Genomic DNA, 27,041 nt, shown 5'->3' with positions numbered 1-27,041 from the left:
GATATTTTTTGCCAGGATAGGCAGATGAGAACCATCAAACGACGAAGATGGAGAGAAGTTGCAGATATCAGAGAAAACTCCCCTACTGGCGGTGGACATTGGTGTTCTCCCAATTTCTTAGGATGGGTACATACCATGTGATCCTTCTCGTCACAGTAGAGACACAACCCCAAGGATCGCCAGTGCTGCTTCTCCCGTTCTGTTAGATGGAAATTGCCCAATTGCATGGGCTCTGTCAATTCTCCTGCAGTTTTAATAGAAGGAGCCTGAAGAGTAGAGTCAGTGGAAGAGACCGGGATCTGTGAGAACGATCCTGCTCCTGACGTCTCTCCCTCATCCGAAGGTCCAGGGATATGCAACGGACGATTAGTCCCTCCAGATCTGCGGGTAGGTCCCTGTATGTCAATTCGTTCTTCAGTCTCTCCTCAATGCCCTGACAGAAAGTAGCCTTCAAAGTACCCTCGTTCCAATTGGTCTCTACTGCCGGGGTCTGAACTCAATGGCATATTGTCCCATGGTGCGAGAGCCCTGTTTTAATTGCAATAGTGTAAATTCAGTGGAAGCCGCATAACCAGGGGTATCAAAAATTGTCCGGAAGGTTGGCATAAAGCGACAGAGTCATCCAACAAAGGGGAACCCTTTTCATAAAGAGGTGACGCCCAAGCTAATCCTTTGTCCGTGGGGAGGGACAAAATATATGCCACTCGAGAGCAGTGGGTAGGGAAGGATGACGGTTGTGTGTAAAACTGCACCTGGCATTGGTTCAGAAATCCTCTGCAAGCCGAGGGGAGTCTACCGTAGCGGACAGGAGTAGGGATTTTGGTTTTTTTTAGGACCACAGATACTGGTGCGACATCATGAGCTGAAGGCGTGGGCATAGATGGAGTCACCCTGGGGGGCTGAGATAACTGCTCAGGGTCTGCAGCATAGAGGAAATTTAGTCCAGTTTCTGATCCAGCATTGCTAGGCGGAAGGCATGGGTTCCCAGAAGCTGGCCCTGATGGGTAATGGCGTTCGCTACCTCTGTGGGGTCCATTGCAAGGCTCATGCAATGTGTGACGTTGCTGACTGCAGGACAAGATACGGACCGAAGGGCAGAGGTAGTGAGTAGTACACCGACCTTGGCTTGTGATCAGAGGCATGGGATGCAGGGGTTGTCGAGTCAAGTTCCGGGGTCGAGGCAGACAAAGGGTAGTCAGGTCCGGTTCTGAGGTCGAGGTAGGCGGCAGGCAAGGGGTAGTCAGGTGCAGTTCTGAGGTCAAGGCAGATGGCAGGCAAGGGGTACTTGGGTCCAAACGAGATTCAAGCACAGACAGGCTAAGGCAGAGCTCAGACAGAACATGGTGCCAAGTACTTTGCAGAACCAAAGTCCAGTAGCAACTGCCTGCTATTTAAAGGCCAGAGGCAGCTGCTGGCAATGAAAACCAAAGAAAGGCTGATTTCCTGAGGGCAGGAATGCCAAGAAGCAAAATTGTCACTGTAGTATCAGTGAGGTGTGAGGTCATATCCTGTCGGCAGCCATCTTAGATTTTCAGACAGATCCCTTATAACCCCATACCAAAATGTATTATATAACCTGGTTGGGTCGGACCATGCCCCGATTGAATGTAGATGTTCTCATCCAAATATAAAGCACCAAGGGGGCCCACTGGAGATTAAATGAATCTCTATTGAAAAACCTAGAAATGTGCTCAAAAATGATTGATGAGCTACTGTAGGGTTCTTTTTTCATGACAACAAGGGAAGTGTACCCTCCCAAACTATGCTCTGGGAGGCTCATAAAGCTGCCATAAGAAGTCTTCTAATAAGTGTAGCACCTTGCTAAAGTTAAATCCCCAAACAGTCAGTCCTGTCCCTGGTGGCAGTGTAGGGGTTAATTCTCACAGGCTCCACTATTTCACAAAGTTGTTACTATTATGTTGCCTTTTAAAGGGCAGTGTTTGGTACTGACTAGTTTCCAGAAGCTCAGCGAAGGGTTACATGATACTGTATGGTGTGATCCCTGTGCAACATATAATCTGTTATTAATCTGCCCAGTAACTGGGGTGGGGTTTTCCAACTACCTAGGTTATATAAGGCAGGGGACCATAATTTCCCCTGCGTCCCCCTGCTGGCTTTTCCCCTCTCCTCACGCCCCCCCCCCCCCTCCCCTCTTACCTTGATACAGACGTCCTGGCATGGCAACGTGACGTCACATGACCCCGTGGTGTCATTTGCCACCACGTTTCCATGGCGATGCTTCACCAGGAGCGTCTGAATCAAGGTAAGGTTTACAGAGGCCCTGCAGCTTCCCGGCATTAATATAAGTGCCTTCGGGAAGCGTTCGGGGGCTCTGTAAACCCTGCGCCCCCCGCAGCGAATCTCGCGCCCCCCACTTTGTGCACGGCTGATATAAGGGATAGAGATGTGTTTTTCACTCAGATTCCAGGAGGTTTTGAGGAGGGGCTCTCACTTGTAAATAGTTCAAAGTAGTAAGTCTTATATTGTTTAATAAGACAGGGAAGTATATTTATAGATAGGTTCCTCTAATCCTAGGGAAACCTCTCAGTACAGGCATCCCAAAAAGGGATGTTGTAACCACACAGAAGATGGGTTCATCTGTAACTAAAGAAATGTGCCTCTTTATGAATGCTGTGATGCATGTGAAGAAGATCATCTGTTAATAAAGCCAATTAAAAGTTCCTGGCACCCTGTTCTATTATTTATACTCCTCATCAAGAGCCAGCATGGATCCTCAGCCCTGAGAAGAACCAGGTAACCACTGAGCAGCCACCTACACCATTTTGCAGACACAAATCCTGTTTAAAGGGACAGACACAGTCGGGACTGTTATATTTTGACTGTATCCTTCTTGCCGGGCGGGGGATTAGGGGTGGACAGAAAGAGAAACTACAAAAAATCTCAAAACTACAAACTAAAATTTCGGAACTAGCCTCATTACATCAATCAGATGGTTTAGAGACCACCCTCAAAAAATGAAATTACACCAGATCAGAACGAAATCTACTACTCACTTCACAGGCAGAGCAGTCCCTAAAGTGGACTACTGTAAATGGAAATTCTATGAGAAATCCAACACACCAGACACCATGCTAGCGACTAAACTAAGAAATAGACAATCCCCTCAAAATATACACTCTATTAGATTGAAGTTGAGCACGTTGATATCCAACCCCAGACTTATATCACAAGAATTTCAGCATTGCTATTCTAAGCTTTACAATGGTAATAAAGTACAACATGGTGACAAAATAAGAAGTCATCTGAACAATTTATTGGCTTCAGCAGACCTTCCCAAATAAAGCAGGGTGGATGGGGATTCTCTAGGATGAGAGATCTACCTGGGAGTTCACTTCACCAACAACTACAATATCCTGTATCGAACAAATTGCCCCAAAATTCTTAAATCCCTTAGAGACGATATTAAAGCTTGGTCGGGATATAATATATCTTAGATTAGTAAAATGATATACGTACCCATCAATCCCTGATCACCAGAATTATCTGGAATTATAAAAAAACAAGACTAAATAGACGAATCCTTACAAGACCAAATACCTCATGGGACCATTTATTGCCCTTATATACAGTACCTTGCCTGATATCCTGTTATAAAGCAGCTCAGCTGAGCCAGTTGGTCCAGTAGCATGTGAGACCAGATCTCAAAAGATGGGTGTCCCTGGAGAACTCAGTAATACACCCAACTGAGCTCAATGAGTTAATTTGGGTTCCCTGTGTAGCTTTAGAATACATTAAAGATACCCTACCCACAATAACCAACTCCCTGAAAAGGGAGGCCACAAAATTCAAATTCTCTCTATCCTCCAAAAAACTCCCTTATGACTCCTCTCCTAAACAATCCGGACTTCATTCCAAGCCTAAAAAACAGACACTTTAAAATCTGGGAACAAGTAGGAATCTAAAGGCTTAGGGATCTAGGCACAGATTTAAAACCTAAACCATTTGAAAAACTCAAATCAGAGAAAGTACTCCCCAACACAGAATTTTTTCGCCACCACCAATTAAGAACGTTTTGCACAAAAACTCACCCAACTCTACCCCTGATACACTTTGAGAAGTTGTGTTTAGCTGATATAGTTACACAAAAGCTTATATCACAAATATATGGTTGTCTGACATTTTAGAAGGCAGATTCATTAAAAAAAAATTGAAATACATGTCGCAATGGGAGGTATTGGATGTAGATATATGGAATTCAAATGTTATCACAGTATCTAAAAGTTCAATATACACTACAATACGGGAGAATGCATACAAGGTGTTGATGAGATGGTACCTCACTACTATGCCCCAAAAGGATGTGGGGCCCAGGCATATGGTGGACATGTCCCCAAGTGTCATCCCTCTGGAGGAAGGTCAGGAACTGGCTTCTGAGGATATTAAGCTTAGATCTACCGTTAGAACCATGGCTTTTCCTACTAAACAGGTCACTCCAAAATATCCCCAGAGCAGAAAAAGCACTGATCTCCCATATGGCAACCGCTACTTGATGCGAACTGGCAGCCATGTGGAAACAGCAAGAGATCCCCCAAATCTCTAAAATCAGAAATAGAATCTGTTTTATTTGCCAGGTGGAAAATTGAACGAGCAAGCTAAACGATTCATGCGCTAAATTCCAGAAAGTTTGGCAGCCTTGGATAGCACAATCTGACTTTCAGGGTGTAAATTCAAGATATGCATTCTTCCTTGGGTAATTTTACATAACTTTGTGGGGAATATTTGCTTGATCACTCTGCTTTTCGAGTCCTCTAAGAGGAACTGTCTAAAAATATTAAATGTACGTTGTCTGAAACCCCTTTACAAGGGAACAAATCTCTTGGGGTCAAAAAAATTATTTCAAATAAGATTCAATATATGCACCGAGCTTTCAGAATATACCACTTGACCTATGCCCTCCCTCTCCGACTTTCCCGATTGTATCCCCATATTATTATTTTCTCCCAAAATGTTTATTTTACATGTATACAAAAAAATCTTTCAATAAAAATTGTTAAAAAATAAATTAAAAAAAGAAGTGAAGTGGTTAATGTCTTGAGAAAACAAAACACTAACCTTCACAGCGGAAGCAGGGTATTCTGGGAGGAGTTGACACTTCTCTCTTTCTCTGCATAAAAACCACAGACTAACATTAAGAAAGCACTTCTGTTAACAAACAGTCATGGCAGAGGCCAAGCAGGGAGGTGCCGGGGTCTTTGCTAAAAATGTCCAGAAGAGATTCAGTCGTGCCCAGGAAAAGGTAATGTGAACCTTTATAAAGTGGTAGGGATGCTATACACAGTTGCGTGAGTTAGAAAAATGTTCGCATAGCAGTTGCCAATGCTGAAATGGTAAGTCTGCTATTGACACTAAGGCAACATGGATTGTCTGATTTTAAGAGTAAGTGGATTTGTATTATTGCTTCTTTTAATAAACAAGGAGAAATAAAAGTCCCAGTGGACTTGGCTAAGGTCAGAAGTGGGACAAATTGTATATGGAGCATATGGTTGGCGGGTTATTTTTATGCTATTAGTTTTAGTAAAAATTTAAATTCCTTCTTAAACATGGGGTTTTCTTTCTTGATTGAAATAATTATTCCCTCCCACAGTCAAACACAGTGCTACTATTTTTCTTAACGAAGCTTCATGGATTTGTCTGTTTCTTTAAGCTCATGTCATTCTCCTTCCTCATTTCTCTGCTTTCAGTACATCTTTCCTCACTAAAACGTACTTGTATTCATAGTCCTGGGCTTCCCTGTAACAAATTACTGAAACTGGCTCTTGTACTCTGGATCTTTCAATGTAAACTAATCTCTGTCTTCTCACTGTTTGTATTCACTACAGATGTGTCACACAGATACTCATCTTTACATTGACACTATACACTGTTTCCTGCATCTCTCCTAACTTGTGCACATTTTCTACCTCCTGTGTATACTGCCACTACTAAAGCCATTCCTTATAGTGAAGCTTTACTTATGCTGACTTGCTGATCCACTGCTGGATGAAGGCCTGCCCAATTACCTGTATCTTCCAGGTACTACAGGTGCACATCTCCTTTCTACATGTTAGTGTAACAATTTATCTTTCATACTCCCATCTTATTTTTGGTCTTCATCTTGGTCTTTTGATATCTTTGGGAATCCAGTCAAGTACCATCTTTGTCCATTGTTGGTGATTTCTCTATGTGATACGTCCATCCCACTGCCATTTTAATTTCTTCACCCTAGTGATGATGTCACTTCCTTTTGTTTGCTCTTGAACCCATTCATTCTTTTTTATGTTTCATTAGGTAATAAAATGATAGGGAGACCTCGCTCTACCGAAATCTTTTCTGATAGTGGAAATGGCTTTTGACCAAATTAATTAGTAGTTCATAAAATGTTACTTTTATTACAACAGAGTACAAATATGTACCATAAAATAAGGTAATAGCACAACTTATTAGGTTTTGCAACACATGGGATTAGTGCGTTAAAGTGTGAATATACTGTAGAACAGTGACGAAAAAGGTTTATCCTCTGGGGGCACGTCTGTCTAACTGCTGGTCTCAGTACATCAGCAGGACATAGTATATGTCATCTGTAGTGACCACAGAATATAATAACCACCTTAGTTGACTGTTTTGAAAAACATGAAATATAGTTATAGTTTATCAAACTAGTGTATCTGCTTTTATACACAGCAAGAGTAGACAAGATTAGAGCAATTAGATTAGCTTGATAAGCTGTTTAACCCATCAGTTATTTGCTTTAAATAGCAAAAGTGCTAGGATACATGCTGTAGGGGAAACAGCTGAGGCTCAGTGAGCAGGGTATCACAGAGGGAACTCAGATGTGTTGCTTAGGTACTTTCAGTTCTGGGAGTCAAATAAAGTATATATACAGTAATAGGAGATTAGTTCTTTAGGGGGCAGCTATAGTTTGCTGTATCCTATTTCCCTAATGAATGCTTAAAGGAGAATATAGGGATGATTGGAGTTCAGAGATATATGTAGAGCTAATTGCATTAGCATACATCCAAATAGTCCCCCCTCCACTTTAGATACCCGGTGGTCAGAGTGGAAATGTATACCTCTAAAAAAAAATGCTTGGTGACCCAGTAAGATGGTCATACAGACAGTGATTATGTTTGAGGTTGGAAATAGCCCCGCGAATGGCAGGCGGGATAAGAATAGATATACAATTGGCATGAATCGTAATGAGCAAAGCCTAATTGGTCGATAATTACCTCCATGAACGTCAGGAGGTGAAGAGGATCATATGGGATATCCGGTGAGTGGAACAGAGGCACGGACAGGCACCGGTGTAGAGATATCGGTGTGTGTCTCTCAACTGGATAGATTGAACGAACCAGCAAATTTATGTGAAGACCTAAACTCTTTATAGCTGCTATTGGTCCTAATACTGAACACTAAGTAAAGGGAAAGTAACGGGAGAGAAGGGGATAGGGTAGGTATGCCCTATCTAACAATCTTTAAGCAAAACCTGAAGTTTTTTAGTTGCAGCAGAAGGTATAATCTAAGGTGGTTAAATAATTTAAAACACCTTTGGGTACATATGAGTGCAGACGGCGAGCTCTGACATCAGAAAAAACCGACGTACATTTTGCAGCTGAAAATAACTTGTTCTGGGGGGCCTCTAGGGGATAAAGTTTTTTTGGCACTGTACTATATTAATACTTTAACGCACTAATCCCACGTGCTGTAAAACCTAATAGGTTGTGCTAATTCCTTATTTTTTGGTACATATTTGTACTGTCATAGGGAAGGATATATTTATGGACTACTAATTAATTTCAAGTCAAATATTTACAAAACTGGTGTGTGCACCATACATAGGATTTCTTTCACGGTGTATCTCTCTGGTACACTCCTACTGTTCATAGGGTAATGCCAAGGATACATCTCTCCATACTTGTTTGAGTTGTATAAAGCTTCTGAATAAATGTGTGTGCGTGCATATAGTATGTGATGGTAAAGGATTCCCATCTTGTTGAACTGCACAGGATGCTAAAAGCAAGATGCCATTTTGTGTAAGAAACACACTATGAGCCCAACGTGTGTGTGTGTGTGTGTGTGTGTGTGTGTGTGTGTGTGTGTGTGTGTGTGTGTGTGTGTGTGTGTGTGTGTGTGTGTGTGTGTGTGTGTGTGTGTGTGTATATATGTGTGTGTGTGTATATATACCAAAACACAAATATAAAGAAAGTCCCAAAACAAGCACTGTAATCAAAATATACAAAAAAAAATATTTATCACGATTTGATAACAAGAAGAGCAGAGAAAATATAAAAAACAAATAAAAAAACAAGCGAGGATCAAAAAACAGCAATAATAACTGACACCACTAAATTATGTGTATATAAAAAAGTAATGCAAATGGAAAGCAAAAAAATATATAAATGCTAAACGGACCTATGCACAGAACATGGGAAGTCCCTATACCCAAAGGATCCCAATGTGAGTAATGAACGTCCGGTCAAAGAAGCAAATGAGGAGTTAAAGTAACAATAATCATGCTAAACAGAATAGAACAAAACTCAACTCAAACAAACAGGAAAAGCTACTAAACTGGCACAAAAATAACTAAGTAACTAAAACCCTATTGCTTTCTCAAAAAGAATACACACAAAACATGGGAGACATGACTAAACCTACAAGCTTCTGATCTGCACATATAGAGCCTGCAGAGAAAATCTCTTGCAGAGAACAGAATAATACCCTAATTAGTAGTGCAGAAAAAAACACTGAAAGGCAGAAAGCCAAATAATGTCCCACATATAATAAAAGTGGTGGAAAATATATTATCCTCCTACATAAAGTGACAGCATGGCCCCAAAAGATCTACCGAGGGGAGCATGAAACACATAAGCCTATGGGGCAGGAGGCAGATAAATTGCAGGATAAATGTCGGAATACACTCCCAGAATAAAGCATCAGTATGCAGGGGTAATAAAAAATGGCAAAGCGAGAGTCAATGGCAACAAATAAAATCCATATGACCAGTGTGTTGTCCAGTCGTCCGCCATGACCACAAGGGATTTTCCGCACAAAGTCCGCAAATGTCCGGTACCACCCGAAAAGCCTCTCTTCTAAAGGTAGGAAGATATAAGTCAGCAGAAGCTGCTGGATCCCCACAAGAAACTTTGTGATATATGATCGTTTTACTATATATTCTCTTAATTTTTGATGCAGTTATGTTTGTGTTTGTATATATATATATATACAGTGGTGTGAAAAAGAAAGTACACCCTCTTTGAATTCCATGGTTTTACATATCAGGACATAATAACAAAAAATGAGGTAAATACTGTACAACCTCAGATGAACAACAACACATGACATATTACTCCGTGTCTGTAATGTTGTCATATATTGTTAACAAATCTACGTAAGTACCAGCACTCACTGTCTAATAGCTAAATGATGAAAACAGTTGTAATGCAGAAAATACATTTAATAATAAAACAAACCAGAAATAAATCAAATGTGTTTGCAGAAACCAGTGTCACAAATGGGCATGTCACAAAGTGAGGGGTGGGGGGGAAAAAAGGAAAAGGGGAAAAAACATGAAACACAAGGAATATACACAAAAACCGGAGAATGGAAAGTATGCTAGGGGGCGACGTTTCGAGGGACTACCTCTTCATCTGGCCCATTCCCCCTGGTCCAAAAGGTCCCAGAGGTACTTCCCTAAGCCTCCCTTCCCCTAAAACTGGTCAAATCAGACACCCCTGAAAATACCTAGCAATCATGTAGTGTAGGCTAAATACAGCTAATAGCAGGGCAGCAAGAATCCACTAAAGTCAATGCCAGTAGTTCAAGTACCACAAGACACTGTTGGCAATAGTATAGTAAAGGCTGAACACAGCTTGCAAAAAAGCAGCTTGCAAATAAGCACCAAGACACTGCGGAGCGGCAGGCCAGAGCTACTACATATAACAGCTGAGACTGCTATTTCATTCCTCAGCACTCCACACGAGCACGAGGAGCAGAGCCACAGAGGGTTTGATCACTGTTTTCATTTGCTATTAACCTTTTATTGACTGTTGTGGACTCCTGGTGCTTATTTGCAAGCTGCTTTTTAGCAAGCTGTGTTCAGCCTTTACTATACTATCTATTTGCACGGGTGTCTGATTTGACCAGTTTTAGGGGAAGGGAGGCTTAGGGAAGTACCTCTGGGACCTTTTGGACCAGGGGGAATGGGCCAGATGAAGAGGTAGTCCCTCGAAACGTCGCCCCCCTAGCATACTTTCCGTTCTCCGTTTTTTGTGTATATTCCTTGTTTCATGTTTTTTCCCCTTTTCCTTCTCCACCCCCCCCACCCCTCACTTTGTGATATGCCCATTTGTGACACTGGTTTCTACAAACACATTTGATTTATTTGTGGTTTGTTTTATTATTGAATGTATTTTCTGCATTACAACTGTTTTCATCATTTAGCTATTAGACAGTGAGTGCTGGTACTTACGTAGATTTGTTAGTACTATACAGGGGAATAAGGGTCCACTTTTGTTCCGTGCACCCTGCAATTGCATAAAATTAACACTATCAGTGTGCTGTCTATCGTCCCCTTTTACCCGTTGTCATATATTGTGTTCATTGTGTCTATTGGCATCATTGTTTTGTTTTAATCTGTTCAGTCACCTAGCCTTCCTTGCTTAATTAATACATTTTCCTGTTTTTTATTGCTACACACGATTGCGCCTTTTTTCTTTCTTTTATATATATATATATATATATATATATATATATATATATACACACACACAACTTGTTTTACTGTAAAAGGCTGGGGTGAGGAGGGGGTGAGTGCTATGCTGCTCTTCTCCATTTTTTTCTGTTCTGTTTTTTAGTTGAAAGTTTAAGTCTTCTGTCATGTAATTTAATCTTTTAACCTGCAATGGAGAGATATGTTTATTATCTCTATGACCACACATGTAATACCTACAGGCATACCCCGCATTACCGTACGCAATGGGCCCAGAGCATGTATGTTGAGCAAAAATGTACTCAAAGTAAAGCACTACCTTTTTTCACTTCGGTAGAGGTCGGGAGCCGGTATTGCTGTTCAGGACGTGTGTGTCCTACTCACAGGCGCATGCGCGAGCTGCCGGTTTCCAATTGGGCGCGGGGAATCAGCGCGTCACACAACTACGGCGGTCTGCAGGGCTGAATACGTGTCCGTACTTGCGAAGCGAGCGTACGGATACCGGGGAATGGTGCTACTGTAAATATGTCCGTACTCGCCAGTGCCCGTAAAGTGAAGGTCCGTATAGCGGGGTATGCGGCCTGTATACACTTTTGTAAGCTATTCATTGCTGGAGCTATAATGTTTTTTCAACTGTCATGTACTTTGACTTATACTGTATTATATATTACAGTACTTACAATCTTTCCTCAACATGTAAGACAAAGTGAATAAACATTTGATAGATTCTCCAAACAGACAAGCTCACAGTTGAAGGTATAAATAATTTAAAAGACACAAATAAAGGAAACCAAAGATTGCATTAAAATTGATATAATTCACATATGCCCTTATCATATGAGCCTTGTTTTGTTTTGTTTTGTTTTTATACATCTGGTGGAATTTTTTTTTAAAACAACTTTGCATCCAAGAGATTTTATAAATAGTTCCTCTTAAAATGCAAAAACTAGATCAGAAATAGTATTTTTTATATATTATATTCTTTATGCAAATGATTTCCAGTACATACAAAACTAGCAAGTAAAGCATGAAGGAGATTTTAAATAGTATCGGAAAATCTCTTATTGTGAAATATTGTACTAGTATCTTTGCTTGTTGTCATCTTTTATTGCATCACTGCTTCTCTTTATTTTTCTTCCAGCATTTTGACATCTAATGTCACTGTAATCGTTACTTGGAACTTTATTGTTTTCACCCAATAACTTTTTGTTGGTGCAATAGTGGTGCCCTTGTGTCCGTCAAGAAGAGCTAGCAGGCAGAGTAAGTTAAATAGGTTAGCAAAATGAGCCTGATTCATATTTGATTTGGGAGAGAACATAAATCCTTGTCCCTAAGTTAATCCCACATGCAGAAAGATTCATTTTTATAATGATTAAACTGGGATGGAGGGCATGAATTAAAGACTTGTTGAGAACATCACTATTGAGAGGTTGGTGAAGACTATTGGTAAATGGAGGTAACAAGTAAGAAGCAATATCCTAGTTGTCATGCAGGAGAAACCATGTTTACACTTATTTTACTCAATGGTGTTCAAAGCTTAAGTACTACAATAGTGCCGATCGGGGCACCATCGCACAGAAACTCCTATTGGGCACTCTTCGATAACCTGTTTGTGGAACTGTTTTCAATGTTATGATACTGCACCGACACACTTTATTCGAGCAAATACCCAGTATGTACCTGGCAGATACCTGGAATGCGCCGCTCCTCACCTCTGACAAGCCCCGTTGCGTTTGCCTTCCCAGCCTGGGTTCATGCCTGGCTGACGGGCGGCTGATCTGTTAAATGATAATGATTAGGATTTAATAGGCTGCAATGCTTCGCATGTCTACCAGATGGCATAAATTCATGAATTGTAATGCAGTATATATATATATACTGTGCAGTATTGCAGCCAGCGGGAATAAAATGCTTCAATCCCTGCCTGGAAAATACCTCAATGCACTCGGGCAGAAAACAGTCACAAACCTCAATACACCCGGGTATACCCGAATTCGTGGGACTAGCCGAGCGCAAATAAAGTGTGTCGCCAGTGTAATAACATCAATTGCTGTGCATATTGGTTTTGCTTTATACAAAAACTTATGAAGCACATATCCATATCAAACAAAATGAAGTATTATCACACTGGGTGCTCTGAGCCAGTGTTCTCCTATACCAGTGGTTTTCAACTTTTTTTGGTTAAGGGGCCTTAGAATTTGATTGTGGGGAACCCTCTCCACCACCCACGCCCCTCATCCCTCCGCTTTCCCCTCTCACACTCGCCCCTCTCTCTGTTCCCCCCTTACACTCTCCTCCTTCCCCTCTCTCCCAACCCTTATACTTTCCCTTCTCCCCTTAGACTCCTTCCCCCATTACACTCTCCCCCTCTCTTGTCCCCTTAGACCCTCTCACATTCCCCCTTACTCTTCCCTTTTCTCTTGTCCCCTTACACTCTCCCCCCTTTCTCCCCTTACACTCCCCCCCCCCCTCTTTTCCCCCCTTACACTCCCCCCCTCTTTTCCCCCTTACACTCTCCCTCTCTCTCTTCCTCCTGTATAAACATGTCCCCCACCCCTACCTTTGGGCAGCACGTCAGTCCGCAGCTCCCTCCTCCTATCAGCCATGACATAAGTTAGACATGTTAGAGTGACATGAGTTAGACATGACTTCCGGCACCGAAAGGAGCAGGATGGATTATACTGTAGTGACAGGACGGCTGCTACTGCTGAGCTAGGGAGCCACCGGGTGACTGCTGCATGGGGTGTCACCAGGCCTGGGACAGCTCAGAGAGTTGTTCCAGCTCTCCCCTCCCCTCCCCCCCGGCGTCCGGTTTCGCAGAACCCCGGTTGAAAATGACCTGTGCTATACACTTATAGGCCCTTAATCTGTAAACTGTGATAGCGCTGATTCAGCGCTATCACACTAAATGCCCCATTGACTTTAGCGGGACTCTCTTGTGCGATAGCTCTGAATTGGTGGTATCACAGTTTATAGAATATGGGCCATAATCTCAACTACAAGGACAAGAACATGGAAAATTCCAATTATACACATTATCCATTTAATGTTTTGATGCAGACAGACACCTTCATCTGGATATCAAAATAAAACACATTAAGATAAACAACCTGAGATTCAAATTAAAATGGCACCAGAAAGCCAACTAGACCAAGCCCCTCTTGATGACAACATACTCAATATAATTAAACGACAAATTCCCTTAATCGCCCATAGACCTACAATAATAAAGAAAGTACATTGAAACTACAATTCTAGCACAAATAACACTAAACTAACACCAAAAAAACCTTTAGGAAACTAGCCAACCAACAACATACAAAAATAAATGATGCAAAAATTACTTCACAGGGTGTGCAGATTTCAAATAAAAATAATTAAAAAAAACATAGTAGCAAATTGTTATCCCCTCAACAAACAGAAACCTACAAATAAAAGTTAACACCCATTCAGGTGCGTTAACCTGTAACAGAACTTAATGAATAACCCCCAACATATCCAAACTGGGTGGTCTGATCATTGAAGATGTTGCCCACAATCTTCAGTACCATGAGAGAAGGCTGCTTCAGAGATAAACTTTTTCGATGTTTATATTAGAGACGCTTACACTGCTTGGCATTAACATATGAAAATGTGTCATGTTTCCGTTCTTTTATTTTTTGTTTTCTATTGCAAAATGTATCAATACAAAAGAAAGATTAAGAAGAAGAAAACACCAAGTGACAGGTTGAGCACAGGTCAGGGGTTTTCTGCTTTCCTTTATTTTTAGATTTTCATTTGTTGCAGAGGGACAAAAAAAATTGGAGGGGGCATTGCTGGCACCGATCCTTTTTTTTTTTAGATCCCAACTAATTATTTTTGTAGGCTCCTGTAAGAGACTTGTGCAGAGGTACAGTATACTCAGGGAGACCGATTTTGGGGGAAATTAAACAGGGCTTTATTTAGCCGATCACTTTAAACAGCAGTTAAGGCAAAACATATATATAAAAGAAACACACCTACTCCATTTAGAGACTAAATAAACAGTCCATACCCTATCTATCTGACTGGATGGATAGGCTTGTTCCCAATCGCAAAAACATAGAACAATTGATCAGGGAGCAATATATATTAAAGTATTATCTGACTGTGCTGGCATCGCTGGTTTCTCTAGGCAAACTTCTGATGCAGGTGTTGCAATCCTACTGCTCCCAGGAAGTCAGTTGTCAGCACACTGCCCTGGTGTGTGCTCAAGACCCTTTCCTCTTTCAGCACAGTTGTGTGCTAAGGAGTCTCTGTGCAGGCTTCTCTGCTCTCCTGTGTCAGGACAATGTGTCTGTGCTAAGGAGTCTCTCTAAGCACTTTCACACAGGAGGCTTTTATACAGCTCTGATTAGCCAGGGGGAGACTGGTTAATTAACTGGCTGCAATTAACTAGCTCCCTGCTGGGTTCCTCAGACCATTAGAGGCAGCTTTATTTAAACAGGAATAAGTCCCTCTTATGGCTCCGTTATGTACTTTTTGTGACATTTATTTTTCTTTGGGGTGTTATTTTCATGAACGTTTTCTTTATGAGTTAGTGTTATTTTCACTAGAATACTAAGAATTTGAAGCCTATTCATGGGTAGTCGTCATCAAGAGGGAATGGGTTTATTTAGTTTTTTTGGTGCCATTTTTAATTGGGATACTAAGCTATATATATATATATTATACTACATGGTAATCTATCCTGATAAAGGTGTCTATGTCTGCACCAAATCACTGATTACACGCAAGTTTTGCCATCAGAATCTGGGATAAAGAGCCACATCCTAATTGGCATCTAAAAAGGGCCATTGTCCATTGTCTTTGTATGTGAGTGACATGTGACTTCACATTTACAGTGTATTGTATTCTCTTTCTTAATAGTGCCAACTACATCAATATAAATTAAGGGGAGTAAAAACAGTGAAGACTCTATCCACATCTCACACAAGTTGAGCAGGCTATTTTAAGTCTGTCATATACTGTACTGTAGCTAACAGTGCACATATCTAGATACAATTTTGGACATGAAAGTAGAACTAGAATTAGAAAAGTGGAGTCTAAGAGGGGATATGAGAACTATATACAAATATATTCGGGGACAATACAAGGAGCTTTCTAAAGAACTATTCGTGCCAAGAGCAGTACAAACGACTCAGGGCCATCCCTTAAGGTTGGAGGAAAGGAGATTTCAACAGCAACAAAGGAAAGGGTTCTATACAGTAAGGGCAGTTAAAATGTGGAATTCATTACCCATGGAGACTGTGATGGCAGATACAATAGATACTGTATCTTCTAAAAAAGGTTGGATATATTTTTATAAAGGAAAGGTATACAGGGATTTAACAAATAAGTAAAAATGGGAAGCATGTTGATACAGGGAGAATCTGATTGCCGTTATTTGGAGTCAGGAAAGAATTTATTTTTCCACTTATTAGACATCATTGGATAATGTTTCACTGGGTTTTTATTGTTTGCCTTCCACTGGATCAATATACAGTAAGTACAAATATAGGATAACGTATCTGTCGCCTAAATATAGCGTAGGTTGAACTTAATGGATGCATGTCTTTTTTCAACCTCATCTACTATGTATCTATGTAACTATATGGTAGTACGGTGGTGATAATTAGCACACCAAAGCAAGAAATAGAAAAGTAGGGTCAGAGGTGCAGGGAACCCGATGGGACCCCTGAGTCCCTTAGTAACAGTGACGCCACAAAAATGGGAGGGAACCCGCACACTCATAGAAAGAGACACTGCAAAATAGGTCAATCAAACCGGATATTTTTACTCAAATATAAATATCAAGACACCATACCAAGTGAATCTATACAAACTGTGAGCTCACAATGATAGCACAGGCTATGAAAACGTAACCATGAAAGCAAAAATACTTAACTTGGGCTCACACAAGTTTGCTGCAAGGTAAGCATAGAAAGAAATGGTGGATCATACTGGGGGAGGCAAGTCAGAAAACAGAGAAGAAAAAATACAAATAAAAATGGGGTAGATACAAAGGGGAGGTGGATGAGGGGTGGGGAAAATACTCAAATACAAGGGAGATAAACAAAGGGAGTCTTTGTCTGCTACAAAGTACTGTAAACACTGATGTGTTAAGGCAGTATAAGTAGTCTTGCATGCTTCTAAAAATGTAGTGTTCTCTTAAATGCAGTGGTTTTAACTTCCTGTGAAACCACACATGCTTTGGTAACAAGCACCAGCAAACTGTTCAATGAAGCAGGAAGTCAGAATTACAGCAGTATGTGTTTTCAAATTTAACTTAATGTTGACCTCTCAGTATTGTTTGGGGTCATATGCACTTAGCTCAAAATAAACTGTGCCTTGGCCATTAAACTGAAATTGTGAACAGCTTCAACATACAGTATCAAAGTCCACTGCCCCTAGAGTATTTTGCCTGTGTTTGCTTCAGTTCGTGCCTGCAGTTTAAGGAGCAATACAATGAGTTAGAGATGATGCACAAAAATGTGTGATAAAAAATGCAAAGACTCAGAAGGCTTATCTGGCACCTCTGTGTCAAATGCAAGAAACTTTGCATACTTTTCAAGGTTTGGGGATAAACATCACCCACCATAAATTATAAATGATCTAAACCCGAGATAAAAAAACCTACAGCCATGGCATCGCTAGCTGTTGCATGGGTCAGAAAGGGGTTGAGATAGGTACAAAATATTTTGCTTCATCAACTCATTAAAAGACAGGAAGGACATTTATTGTGCTGTATTTTGTATTCTTTTCATTCTTAAAAAGAGACTTGGCTCTTTATTGAATTACAAACATGGCTAATACTGTAATACAGCACCCCCTTAATTGAGTGTGTAAATGTAAGTTGCAGACAGTGTGGCAACAAGGTTACCTGTTCTGAAGAGCTTGCGATCAGAGTATAGTGGTGAGACAAAAAAAAACTGGACCCCATTTAGTATACTCCATAAGCTGCCTGCAGGGAAGCAGAGGGGTACAACTGTATAAAACAATAAATGAACAAACCTTATAAACCCTCAATGTTTTACACATGATGAATGATTTTACTGGGTGCCAGGGGAATATAATTGCTGTCAAACTACTTTCTAGCAACAGTCCGTGCTGATTGTAATTTTTTTTGCAATGAAAGTTATTAACTTTAAGAGAGCTCTTCTTGCCTTTTCCAACGCGTTGTTCATTTTTAGAATCCGACGTTTTGTTCAGTAAGCTTTTGAAATATTAAGTGTATGGACAGGGCCAGACATTATCGAGGCCCGAGCAGACAAATAATTTGGCGCCACAACTACTCACCGCCGCAGGTCACCTCGTCATCACCGTCTTCTTGAAGTTTCCTCACTGCTGGGATCTCCACAGGGCACCTCACATGGCGGTGTAAGCCACTGCCATTTTTTAGCGTACGCACATAGGACACTCAGTTTGGCTACAAGGCGCCAGGACACATTTAAAAATTTCCCGCGCACCGTGGGAAATGTAAAAATGTGTCCTGGCTGCTGGCGGCCAAGCTAAGTGTCCTACTGGGCGCACGCACAGGCGTGCTAACAAAGGCATCGGTGCCACCATGTATGTGCCCAGCATGACACTCAGCTTGGCTGCCAGCAGCTGGGACACATTTTAAAATTTCCCTGCGATGCGAAATGGAATGTCCTGGAGCACCTGGCAGGTATCCCCATCTACAAGTGCACCAACAGTAACATGCGGGTGTGGGCAGCACTGTCACACTCACTTTGGGTGGATTGACTCTGTGGACACCATGGTGGTTGGGTGCCCAGGGGCACTTCAGTACTTTGGGGTAAACCCCACTGGGGTGTAGACATGGTGTGGGGGTTACAGCCATGTGAGGCCTGTGTGGTTCTGTTATTATTATTCTTACGTGTTCAGTAAACATGTTATACCATACCAGTGTGTATTTATTATATTGTGTCCTGTGTACAAGTTATTACACACTGCTTCGATCCCTCATGAGGGGAGGCGCTGTCACCAGACGGATCAGGTACACCCCAGGCTCCCAGCAGCGGAGGCTCAGACCTCCTGTGAGCCACAGATGCATCGCCGTTCACACAGCTTCATTGGCTATATGCTAACGGTGGAGGTTTTTTGTTGCCTTTCTCACCCACCATAACTATATATATATATAATATATATATATATATATATATATATATATATATATATATATATATATATATATATATATATATATATATATATAACAGAAGTATATGCCCCATAGTGTAATACAGTTTATTACAATAGCTAAATTGGAGTAACCTTAAAAATACACACTCACAAACAAATGTAGTAAAATTGCAGCAAAAAAAACCTGATCACAGGTGGGGCAACCTGCTTGGCTGTAGTCCCAAAGTCCAACCAGGTCAACAGATAGTCCATCTATCTATATCATATAGTGTAAGTGTGGAGGGGGCTGGGCTCTATGAATTCAAACCCTTTGGCTTGGTCTCGCCAGTAATGCCCTGTTCTGAGGGGATTATTACTGAAACATCAGAGTTTCGATAGGATTCAATGGCAGTGATAAAGCAGAACATGGCAACATATGCCACCATAGAGCACCAGCGGGAGCAATAACCCTGGCTATATCTGTACCTTAAAAATCCAAACCATAGTGCCAAATGTATTAAATGATTGTAACAATCAGGCACTTTACAGTCCATTATCTTGCATCTGCTGTAAATTGTTTTATGGATTAGCAGCTACAGAAGGAGCCAACGGGTCGCGTCGCTGCGGTTCGAACGCTGAAAAGCCGTGGTGCTGGGGGAGGTGTAAGCAGCGACGGCGCTACAGGGGGTCCATTCTTTTGAATGGGGCCCCCCGCTGCCTTGATCCTTTTGGGCCGCCATCAGTGCAGTCACGGGACCAAGTGCCCTCGCGAACCGTAAGTCTAACTACACCTGTAGTTCTAGTATAAGAATAAAGCAGGGAAACAGTATGAAGACAGGCAGCTGTGTTTCAGGAAAACGTGTAATTAGCTGAGTCCCGTATGAGCTGCTGGCATTACCAATACATCATGCCTACAACAGAATTTCATATGTAGTCAACCCCGTGGCAACATTTTTTTAAAATTGTATCTTTATTACATCTTAAATTTAAACAAAAAAAAAAGACATTATCTCAGAGTTCTGATCTGTTGAAGACAGGTGCATTTTGTGAAGACAGTCTGTACACTTCCTCAGGAACACTGCACGCACAAGCTATGCAGGATGTCTACCGATTTAAGCCGAGGTAAAGGACATAAATGTAAATGAAAAACACATTCTGAAGTCAGGTGTGTAATATAAAATAAGCATTAGATTGAAGAAACTGAAATTATCTAAATACTCCTGCACTGTACGAAGACGTTGTATGTATGTATGTATGTATGTATGTATGTCTTTATTTGTATAGCGCCATAAAATGTACATAGCGCTTCACAGTAGTAATACATGTCATATAAATAACAAATATAAATAACAGATCATGGGAATAAGTGCTTCAGACATACTGTAAAAGTAACATTAAGGAAGGAGTCCCTGCTCCGAGGAGCTTACAATCTCATTGGTAGGTAGGGAGAACGTACAGAGACAGTAGGAGGGAATACTAGTAAGTGCGTCTGCAGGGGGCCAAGCTTTATGTGTCATGTGTCCATGATTATCCAGTGCTACTCATATGCTTCTTTAAGCAGATGTGTCTTAAGGTGGGTCTTAAAGGTGGATAGCGAGGGGGCTAGTCGGGTATTGAGGGGAAGGGCATTCCAGAGGTGTGGGGCAGAAAGTGAGAAAGGTTTAAGGCGGGAGAGAGCTTTAGATACAAAGGGGGTAGTAAGAAGACTTCCTTGAGAAGAACGCAAGAGTCGTGATGGTGCATAGCGAGAAATTAGGGCTGAGATGTAATGAGGGGCAGAAGAATGTAAAGCTTTAAAAGTGAGCAGTAGAATTGAGTGTGAGATACGCGATTTAATCGGAAGCCAGGAGAGGGATTTCAGCAGGGGAGACGCTGAGACAGATTTAGGAAAGAGTAGAGTGATTCTGGCAGCAGTGTTTAGGATAGATTGTAGGGGAGACAGGTTAGAGGTAGGAAGGCCGGACAGCAGGAGGTTGCAGTAATCGAGACGTGAGAGAATGAGGGCCTGAGTCAGAGTTTTAGCAGTTGAGTAACAGAGGAAAGGGCGTATCTTTGTGATATTGCGGAGGAAAAAGCGACAAGTTTTAGAAACGTTTTGAATATGAGAGGAGAATGAGAGAGAGGAATCAAGTGTGACCCCTAGGCAGCGTGCTTGGGCTACTGGGTGAATGATCGTATTTCCAATAGCAATGTGGAAGGATGTAGTAGGGCCAGGTTTGGGAGGTAGTATAAGGAGCTCTGTTTTTGCCATGTTAAGTTTCAGTCGGCGGATGGCCATCCAGGATGATATTCCAGAGAGGCATTCAGAAACTTTGGTCTGTATAGCAGGTGTAAGGTCAGGGGTTGAAAGGTAAATTTGTGTGTCATCAGCATAGAGGTGATATTTAAACCCAAAAGATGTGATTAGGTCACCTAGAGAGAGTGTGTAGAGAGAAAAGAGAAGGGGTCCCAGGACAGAGCCCTGGGGTACCCCCACAGAGAGATCAATAGAGGAGGAGGAGGTGTTAGCAAAAGAGACACTGAAGGTACGATGGGAGAGGTAAGAGGAGATCCAGGATAAAGCTTTGTTCCGAATACCAAGAGAATGGAGAATGTGAAGGAGAAGAGGGTGGTCCACGGTGTCGAATGCTGCAGAGAGGTCGAGTAATATGAGCAGAGTGTAATGACCTCTGTCTTTGGCAGCGTGGAGGTCGTCAGTTATTTTAGTGAGGGCTGTTTCAGTAGAGTGAGCAGTGCGGAAGCCAGATTGTAGAGGGTCTAGTACAGAATAGGTGTTGAGAAAGTGTAGCAATCGAGAGAATACAAGACGTTCAAGGAGTTTGGAGGCAAAAGGCAGGAGGGAGACAGGTCGATAGTTAGAAGGACAGGTAGGGTCAAGCTTGCTGTTTTTGAGTAATGGTATAACGGTTGCATGCTTGAAGGATGAAGGAAAGGTACCAGAGTAGAGGGAAGAGTTAAAGATCTGTGTGAGCATAGGGATTATAGAAGGAGCAAGAGGTTTTAGGAGATGGGAGGGAATGGGATCAAGAGGGCAAGTGGTAGAGGGAGAAGAGGAGATCAGCAGTGATACATCCTCCTCCGAGATAGCAGAAAAAGAGTCAAGAAAGACAGGAGGAGATTTGGGAAGCATTGTGGGATGGGAGGAGGCAACAGATGGGATGTTCTGCCGTATGGACTCCACCTTTTTCTTAAAAAAGTCAGCAAAGTCCTGAGGTGAGATGGAGGAAGAAGAGGAGGCAGCTGAGGGTGGTCTGAGTAGAGAGTCAAAGACAGAAAAGAGACGGCGTGGGTTAGACTTGTGTGTGTTGATTAGTGATGAAAAGTAGGTTTGTTTAGCCTGAAAGAGGGCAGAGTTGAAACAGGATAGCATAAATTTGTAGTGAATGAAGTCTGCGAGCGAATGAGATTTCCTCCAGAGGCGTTCAGAGGAACGAGTGGAGGAACGCAGCATGCGTGTGTGGGAGTTTAGCCAGGGTCTGGGGTTAGAAGGGCGAGGACGGCAGAGAGAAAGTGGGGCATGAAGATCAAGAGAGGAAGATAAGGCAGAGTTGTAGTTCCTGACCAGGTTGTCAGGGTCTGAAGCAGAACTGAGAGAGGAGAGGGAGGAGCGTAAAGTGGAATCAAGAGCTGGTAGGTTAATAGAGCGCAGGTTTCTGCAAAAATGAGGGCGAGATGGAGATGGAGATGGGGAGAAGCGAGAGAGAGAAAATGAGATGAGGTGATGGTCGGAGAGAGGAAAAGGGGAAATGGAGAAGTCGGAGAGAGAGAAGTTTTTAGTGAAAACCAGGTCTTAGTAGTGGCCATCCTTGTGGGTGCTGGCTGCAGTCCACTGTTGAAGGCCAAAAGAAGAGGTTAGAGAAAGAAAGCGGGAAGCCCAAGGGAGAGAGGGGTCATCAATGTGGCAGTTGAAGTCCCCAAGGAGAAGAACAGGGGAGTCTGAGGAGAGAAAGAAAGAGAGCCAGGATTCAAAGTGAGAGAGAAAGGCAGAAGGGGGATGAGTAGAGGAAGGTGGGCGATAGATGACCGCCACATGGACCGGGAGAGGAGAGAAGATCTGGACTGTGTGAGCCTCGAAGGAGGGAAAAGCAAGAGAGGGGGGAATAGAAACTGTTCTGTAATGGCAGAGAGAGGAGAGCAGGAGCCCCACGCCTCCACCCCTGCCACCAGGGCGTGGAGTGTGGGAGAAGGAAAGGCCACCATAGGAGAGGGCAGCTTCCAGAGCAGTGTCAGACTGAGTGAGCCAGGTCTCAGTTATAGCAAAGAGAAGCAGGGAGTGAGAGAGAAAGAAGTCATGCACAGAGAGGAACTTGTTAGAGAGGGAGCGAGCATTCCAAAGGGCACAGGAGAAAGGGAGAGAGGAGGGAGGGTGGCAGGGGATGGGTATGAGGTTAGAGGGGTTGACACCAGAAGGAGTAGAAGTTGCATGTGGGAGGCGAGGACGAGAGCAAGTAGAAATAAGGCAGGGACCAGGATTGGGAGAGATATCCCCAGAAGCAAGGAGGAGAAGCATGGACAGAAAGAGAATGTGAGAGGATGATTTGTAGGGGTGTGTTTTAGTGCAGGCGGCATAACTGTGTGGTGACAGAGGGCGCAGGTAAGAGAGGAGTTCATGTGAACTGAGAAGTGGTGAAGTAAGGAGAGATGGCGAAATATGAATAGAGTTAGAGACATGATGAGGCTGGTGGAAGGAAGTGCATAATTTGAGAATAAGTGAGGTTACAGTAAATATAAAAAGTAAAAGTAAAAGTTGTACATTTGAATTAAAGTATTAACAGACACAAGGGGAATAGAATCGGATCGCACTCCGTAGGTTATGTCCCTATAGTAGGTAGTAATTAGTAAAAAGAGAGCATGGTGCAGTAGGGGAAGGTATTAATTCATAGAGTTCATTCAAGTAGAATCAAAAGAATCCCCAGTGGCTGCACTCTATGCGTATGGGCAAAGGGAATATCGGACAACAATGGTCCCCCAGGTAATTTGTCTGGAAATGGCAGTCAAAGTGACCAAAGCGATCAGAAATGTTAAAAACAAAAATAATAAAATGTTATTACAATTATTTCATAGGTGCAATACACGTAAGCGAAAACAGTAGAAAATAATAATAAAGGTAATAACGGTTAAAAGGTCCCCGTAGAGAAGTAAGTAGATAGGGTATTAGTGTCTATCTAAACATCTTACAGGAACATAGTGGTATAGTTTCAGATGTGTATGATAGTCCCCATTAGATCTACTGCGACATATGGTAAAGTAATCAAGAAAAATTAGAGCACACAGAGGGTATTAATCCCCTAGAGCGACTGTACCCTTATTAGTTGTTAAATACACTGCTGGTGACTGATAAATAATATAGCAGGCAAGGAGTTAATACTAAAAACCAAAATAGGAGCGCATGAAAGTGAAACCAAAAGAAACCAGAATTAATACTATATTTTTATCATGAAAAATCAGTCATCATACAAAAAATACACATAAAACAATAATATATTAATAACCTTGTCTAAAATGACACAAATAAATTATACACGAGCCCTAGCCTTGGTGACGTCATTACGCAGCAACGCACGGCCGTGACGACGGTCAGCTTGTGTAGCTGGTGGAGCCCTGCCTGCCACGAGGAGCACAAAGGGGAATTTTCGTGCTTAAGGTCTGTTTTCTCATAACATCTTGCTTTCCTAGCACCTCTCCTTCCCTGTTACAACTAGGGTTGTGCATCTGGGTGTTTACATCCCTCATTCCTTTGTGGCTAGGGCTCGTGTATAATTTATTTGTGTCATTTTAGACAAGGTTATTAATATATTATTGTATTATGTGTATTTTTTGTATGATGAATGATTTTTCATGATAAAAATATATGTATTAATTCTGGTGTAACAGAGTAGTTATGCCTGTTCAGGGAATGTGCCTCTAATCCAGCAGTGTGGTGGTTAAATGCTGGTAGTCAATTATCCAACACCACCTGCCTGATTAGCTTCTTAGAAAAGCCTGTCTTTTGAGACAGGAAGGAGATTGTCCCTTACTCTCACAACTTGTGAGACTGACATGGGGACAGACGTCTTGAGTCTACCAGAAGAGGCTGCTTGCAAAACACAGGGGAAACTTCTAAACCTGAATGCTGACAAAACCCTGAAGAAAAGGTAGCAACCAGGAACAGAGAAGTTTTTCCCTCCAAACCACCAGGAACAGATAAGACTTTCATTTATAAGACTTTTTATATCTGCTCATTTCATGATATATGTTTGGGGCTGGGAGACATGCTTATCTAAAGGGAGTTGTGGACTGCATAGTATTTCCCTAGAAATACTCCCAAGTGAATAGAAGCTTTGTTTACCCCTTGTTTGGATGGTTTCCTGATGTTAAGGAAACAGGCGCAATAAAAGCCTTATTTAATTTCACCATAACCAGTCTCCCTTGCATACCTCTGTGAGCGTTGGCCTACATCTGGTTTCTTTTGGTTTCACTTTCATGCACTCCTATTTTTGTTTTTTGTATTGCTGATTATGCCCCGCTGATCACGGGAGATTGGGAGCTGCGGGGTGACACCGGGTAGCCGTGAGAGGGGGGTCGTTTGGAGAGACAGCACGCTCAATACAATTTTCTACAAGGAGTTAATACTCAAAGAAGTCAAATGCCAAGCATAGTATCATATATAGCACCCTTATTAGAAGTTAAGTATACTGCTGATGACTGATAAGTAATATAGCAGACGCAAAGTTAATGTTCAGACAAGTCAAATTCCACACAGTATTATATACAGTCTATAATGGCGGACCGTAATTTACATGGAAAAAGAAAAAGGAATCAGTATACGAGCCGTGTGTACAAGAGAGAATGTCGCCACTCCGATGACGTCACTGCCTGTGACGTCCTACTCGTCGACGCGCATTTCGCGTGTATGCCACGCTTCTTCAGGGGGGAGGTGTCTAAAACACTGATCGCGTAGGTGAGTATATATACACACTGTGGAGGAGGCGTGATACCTTAGTGACCAATCAAAAAGGCGTCAGTTACAATTGGTGTCCGCTTTGAGTGGGCATATTATTAAGGGACATATTTTTAAAAGGAATACCTATGGCACCAATTATGTGGGTACAAGATAGAATAGTGTTATTCCAAAAGTACCTTAGTTAATAATTTTCTGAAGACATGAATGTATGCTGATATTATTTGTAAGTTTCACATAAGCACTGATGTTAAGGCATAGCATCTACAGTAATGATAGAATGCATTTATCTACGTTGAGGACCCTGATGAGACACTTATATAAATCTATATATAGAGTGTGTTATTGACAAGTGGTAGGATTGAAGACATTGAAATGTATAGTATGTAGGAGCGTCAGAACACTGAGTTGATCTGCCCCAAATGATTCCTGAGACCACGGGAATCGGAGGGTGAAGACATCTAAAGGTAAGAAAAAACATTAAATGTATGTTATTTTTATTTTGCAGATTTTTTCATTGTATTTTTTTTTTTCATTGCCCATTGATTGCCAATGTATTTATGTATGCCCCTTTAGGGCTATACATACAGTTGTGTGAAAAAGAAAGTACACCCTCTTTGAATTATATGGTTTAACATATCAGGACATAATAACAATCATCTGTTCCTCACCAGGTCTTAAAATTATGTAAATACAACCTCAGATGAACAACACAACATATTACACCGTGTCATGATTTATTTAACAAAAATAAAGCCAAAATGGAGAAGCTATGTGTGAAAAACAAAGTACACCCTTACTGCTTCCATAGGAATTAAGTTGCTAAGTAGCAGACAGGTGCTGCTAATCAAATGCCCTTGATTAATTGATCATCAGCAAGTGTGACAACCTCTATAAAAGCTGACGTTTTAGCAGTTTGCTGGTCTGGATTATTCATGTGTGTGTTAACACAATGCCAAGGAGGAAAGACATCAGCACTAATCTTAGAGAAGCAATTGTCGCTGCCCATTAATCTGGGAAGGGTTATAAGGCCATTTCCAAACAATGTATTAAAGTCCATCATTCTACAGTGAGAAAGATTATTCAAAGTGGAAAACAATCAAGACAATTGCCAATCGTCCCAGTAGTGGACGTCCCAGCAAATTCGCCCCAAGGTCAGAACGTGCAATGCTTAGAGAAATTGCAAAAAAAACAAGTTACATCTCAGACTCTACAGGCCTCAGTTAGCATGTTAAATGTTAAAGTTCAAGACAGTACAATTAGAAAAAGACTGAA

The 27,041-nt window shown here is 41.7% G+C and overlaps 1 protein-coding gene across 5 annotated transcripts in view; it reads left to right on the top strand.

Annotated features, from left to right (window-relative positions):
* Positions 1 to 5,131: 5,131 nt before the first annotated feature.
* BIN2 (bridging integrator 2) overlaps positions 5,132 to 27,041 on the top strand; it is a 63,002-nt gene continuing 41,092 nt past the window's right edge. For 4 of the 5 annotated variants that reach the window (XM_075591632.1, XM_075591631.1, XM_075591629.1 and 1 more), the window contains exon 1: positions 5,132 to 5,257. In XM_075591632.1, the coding sequence (XP_075447747.1) occupies positions 5,180 to 5,257 (78 nt within the window). In that variant the 5' untranslated portion in view covers positions 5,132 to 5,179. The remainder of the gene's footprint in view (positions 5,258 to 27,041) is intronic. The other variant, XM_075591630.1, reaches the window with a different exon arrangement.

Source organism: Ascaphus truei, chromosome 3 (assembly GCF_040206685.1).
Source record: "Ascaphus truei isolate aAscTru1 chromosome 3, aAscTru1.hap1, whole genome shotgun sequence".
Lineage (NCBI taxonomy): Eukaryota > Metazoa > Chordata > Amphibia > Anura > Ascaphidae > Ascaphus > Ascaphus truei.
Note: the sequence above shows the minus strand (reverse complement) of the source record. Positions and strands in the feature narration are given on the sequence as shown.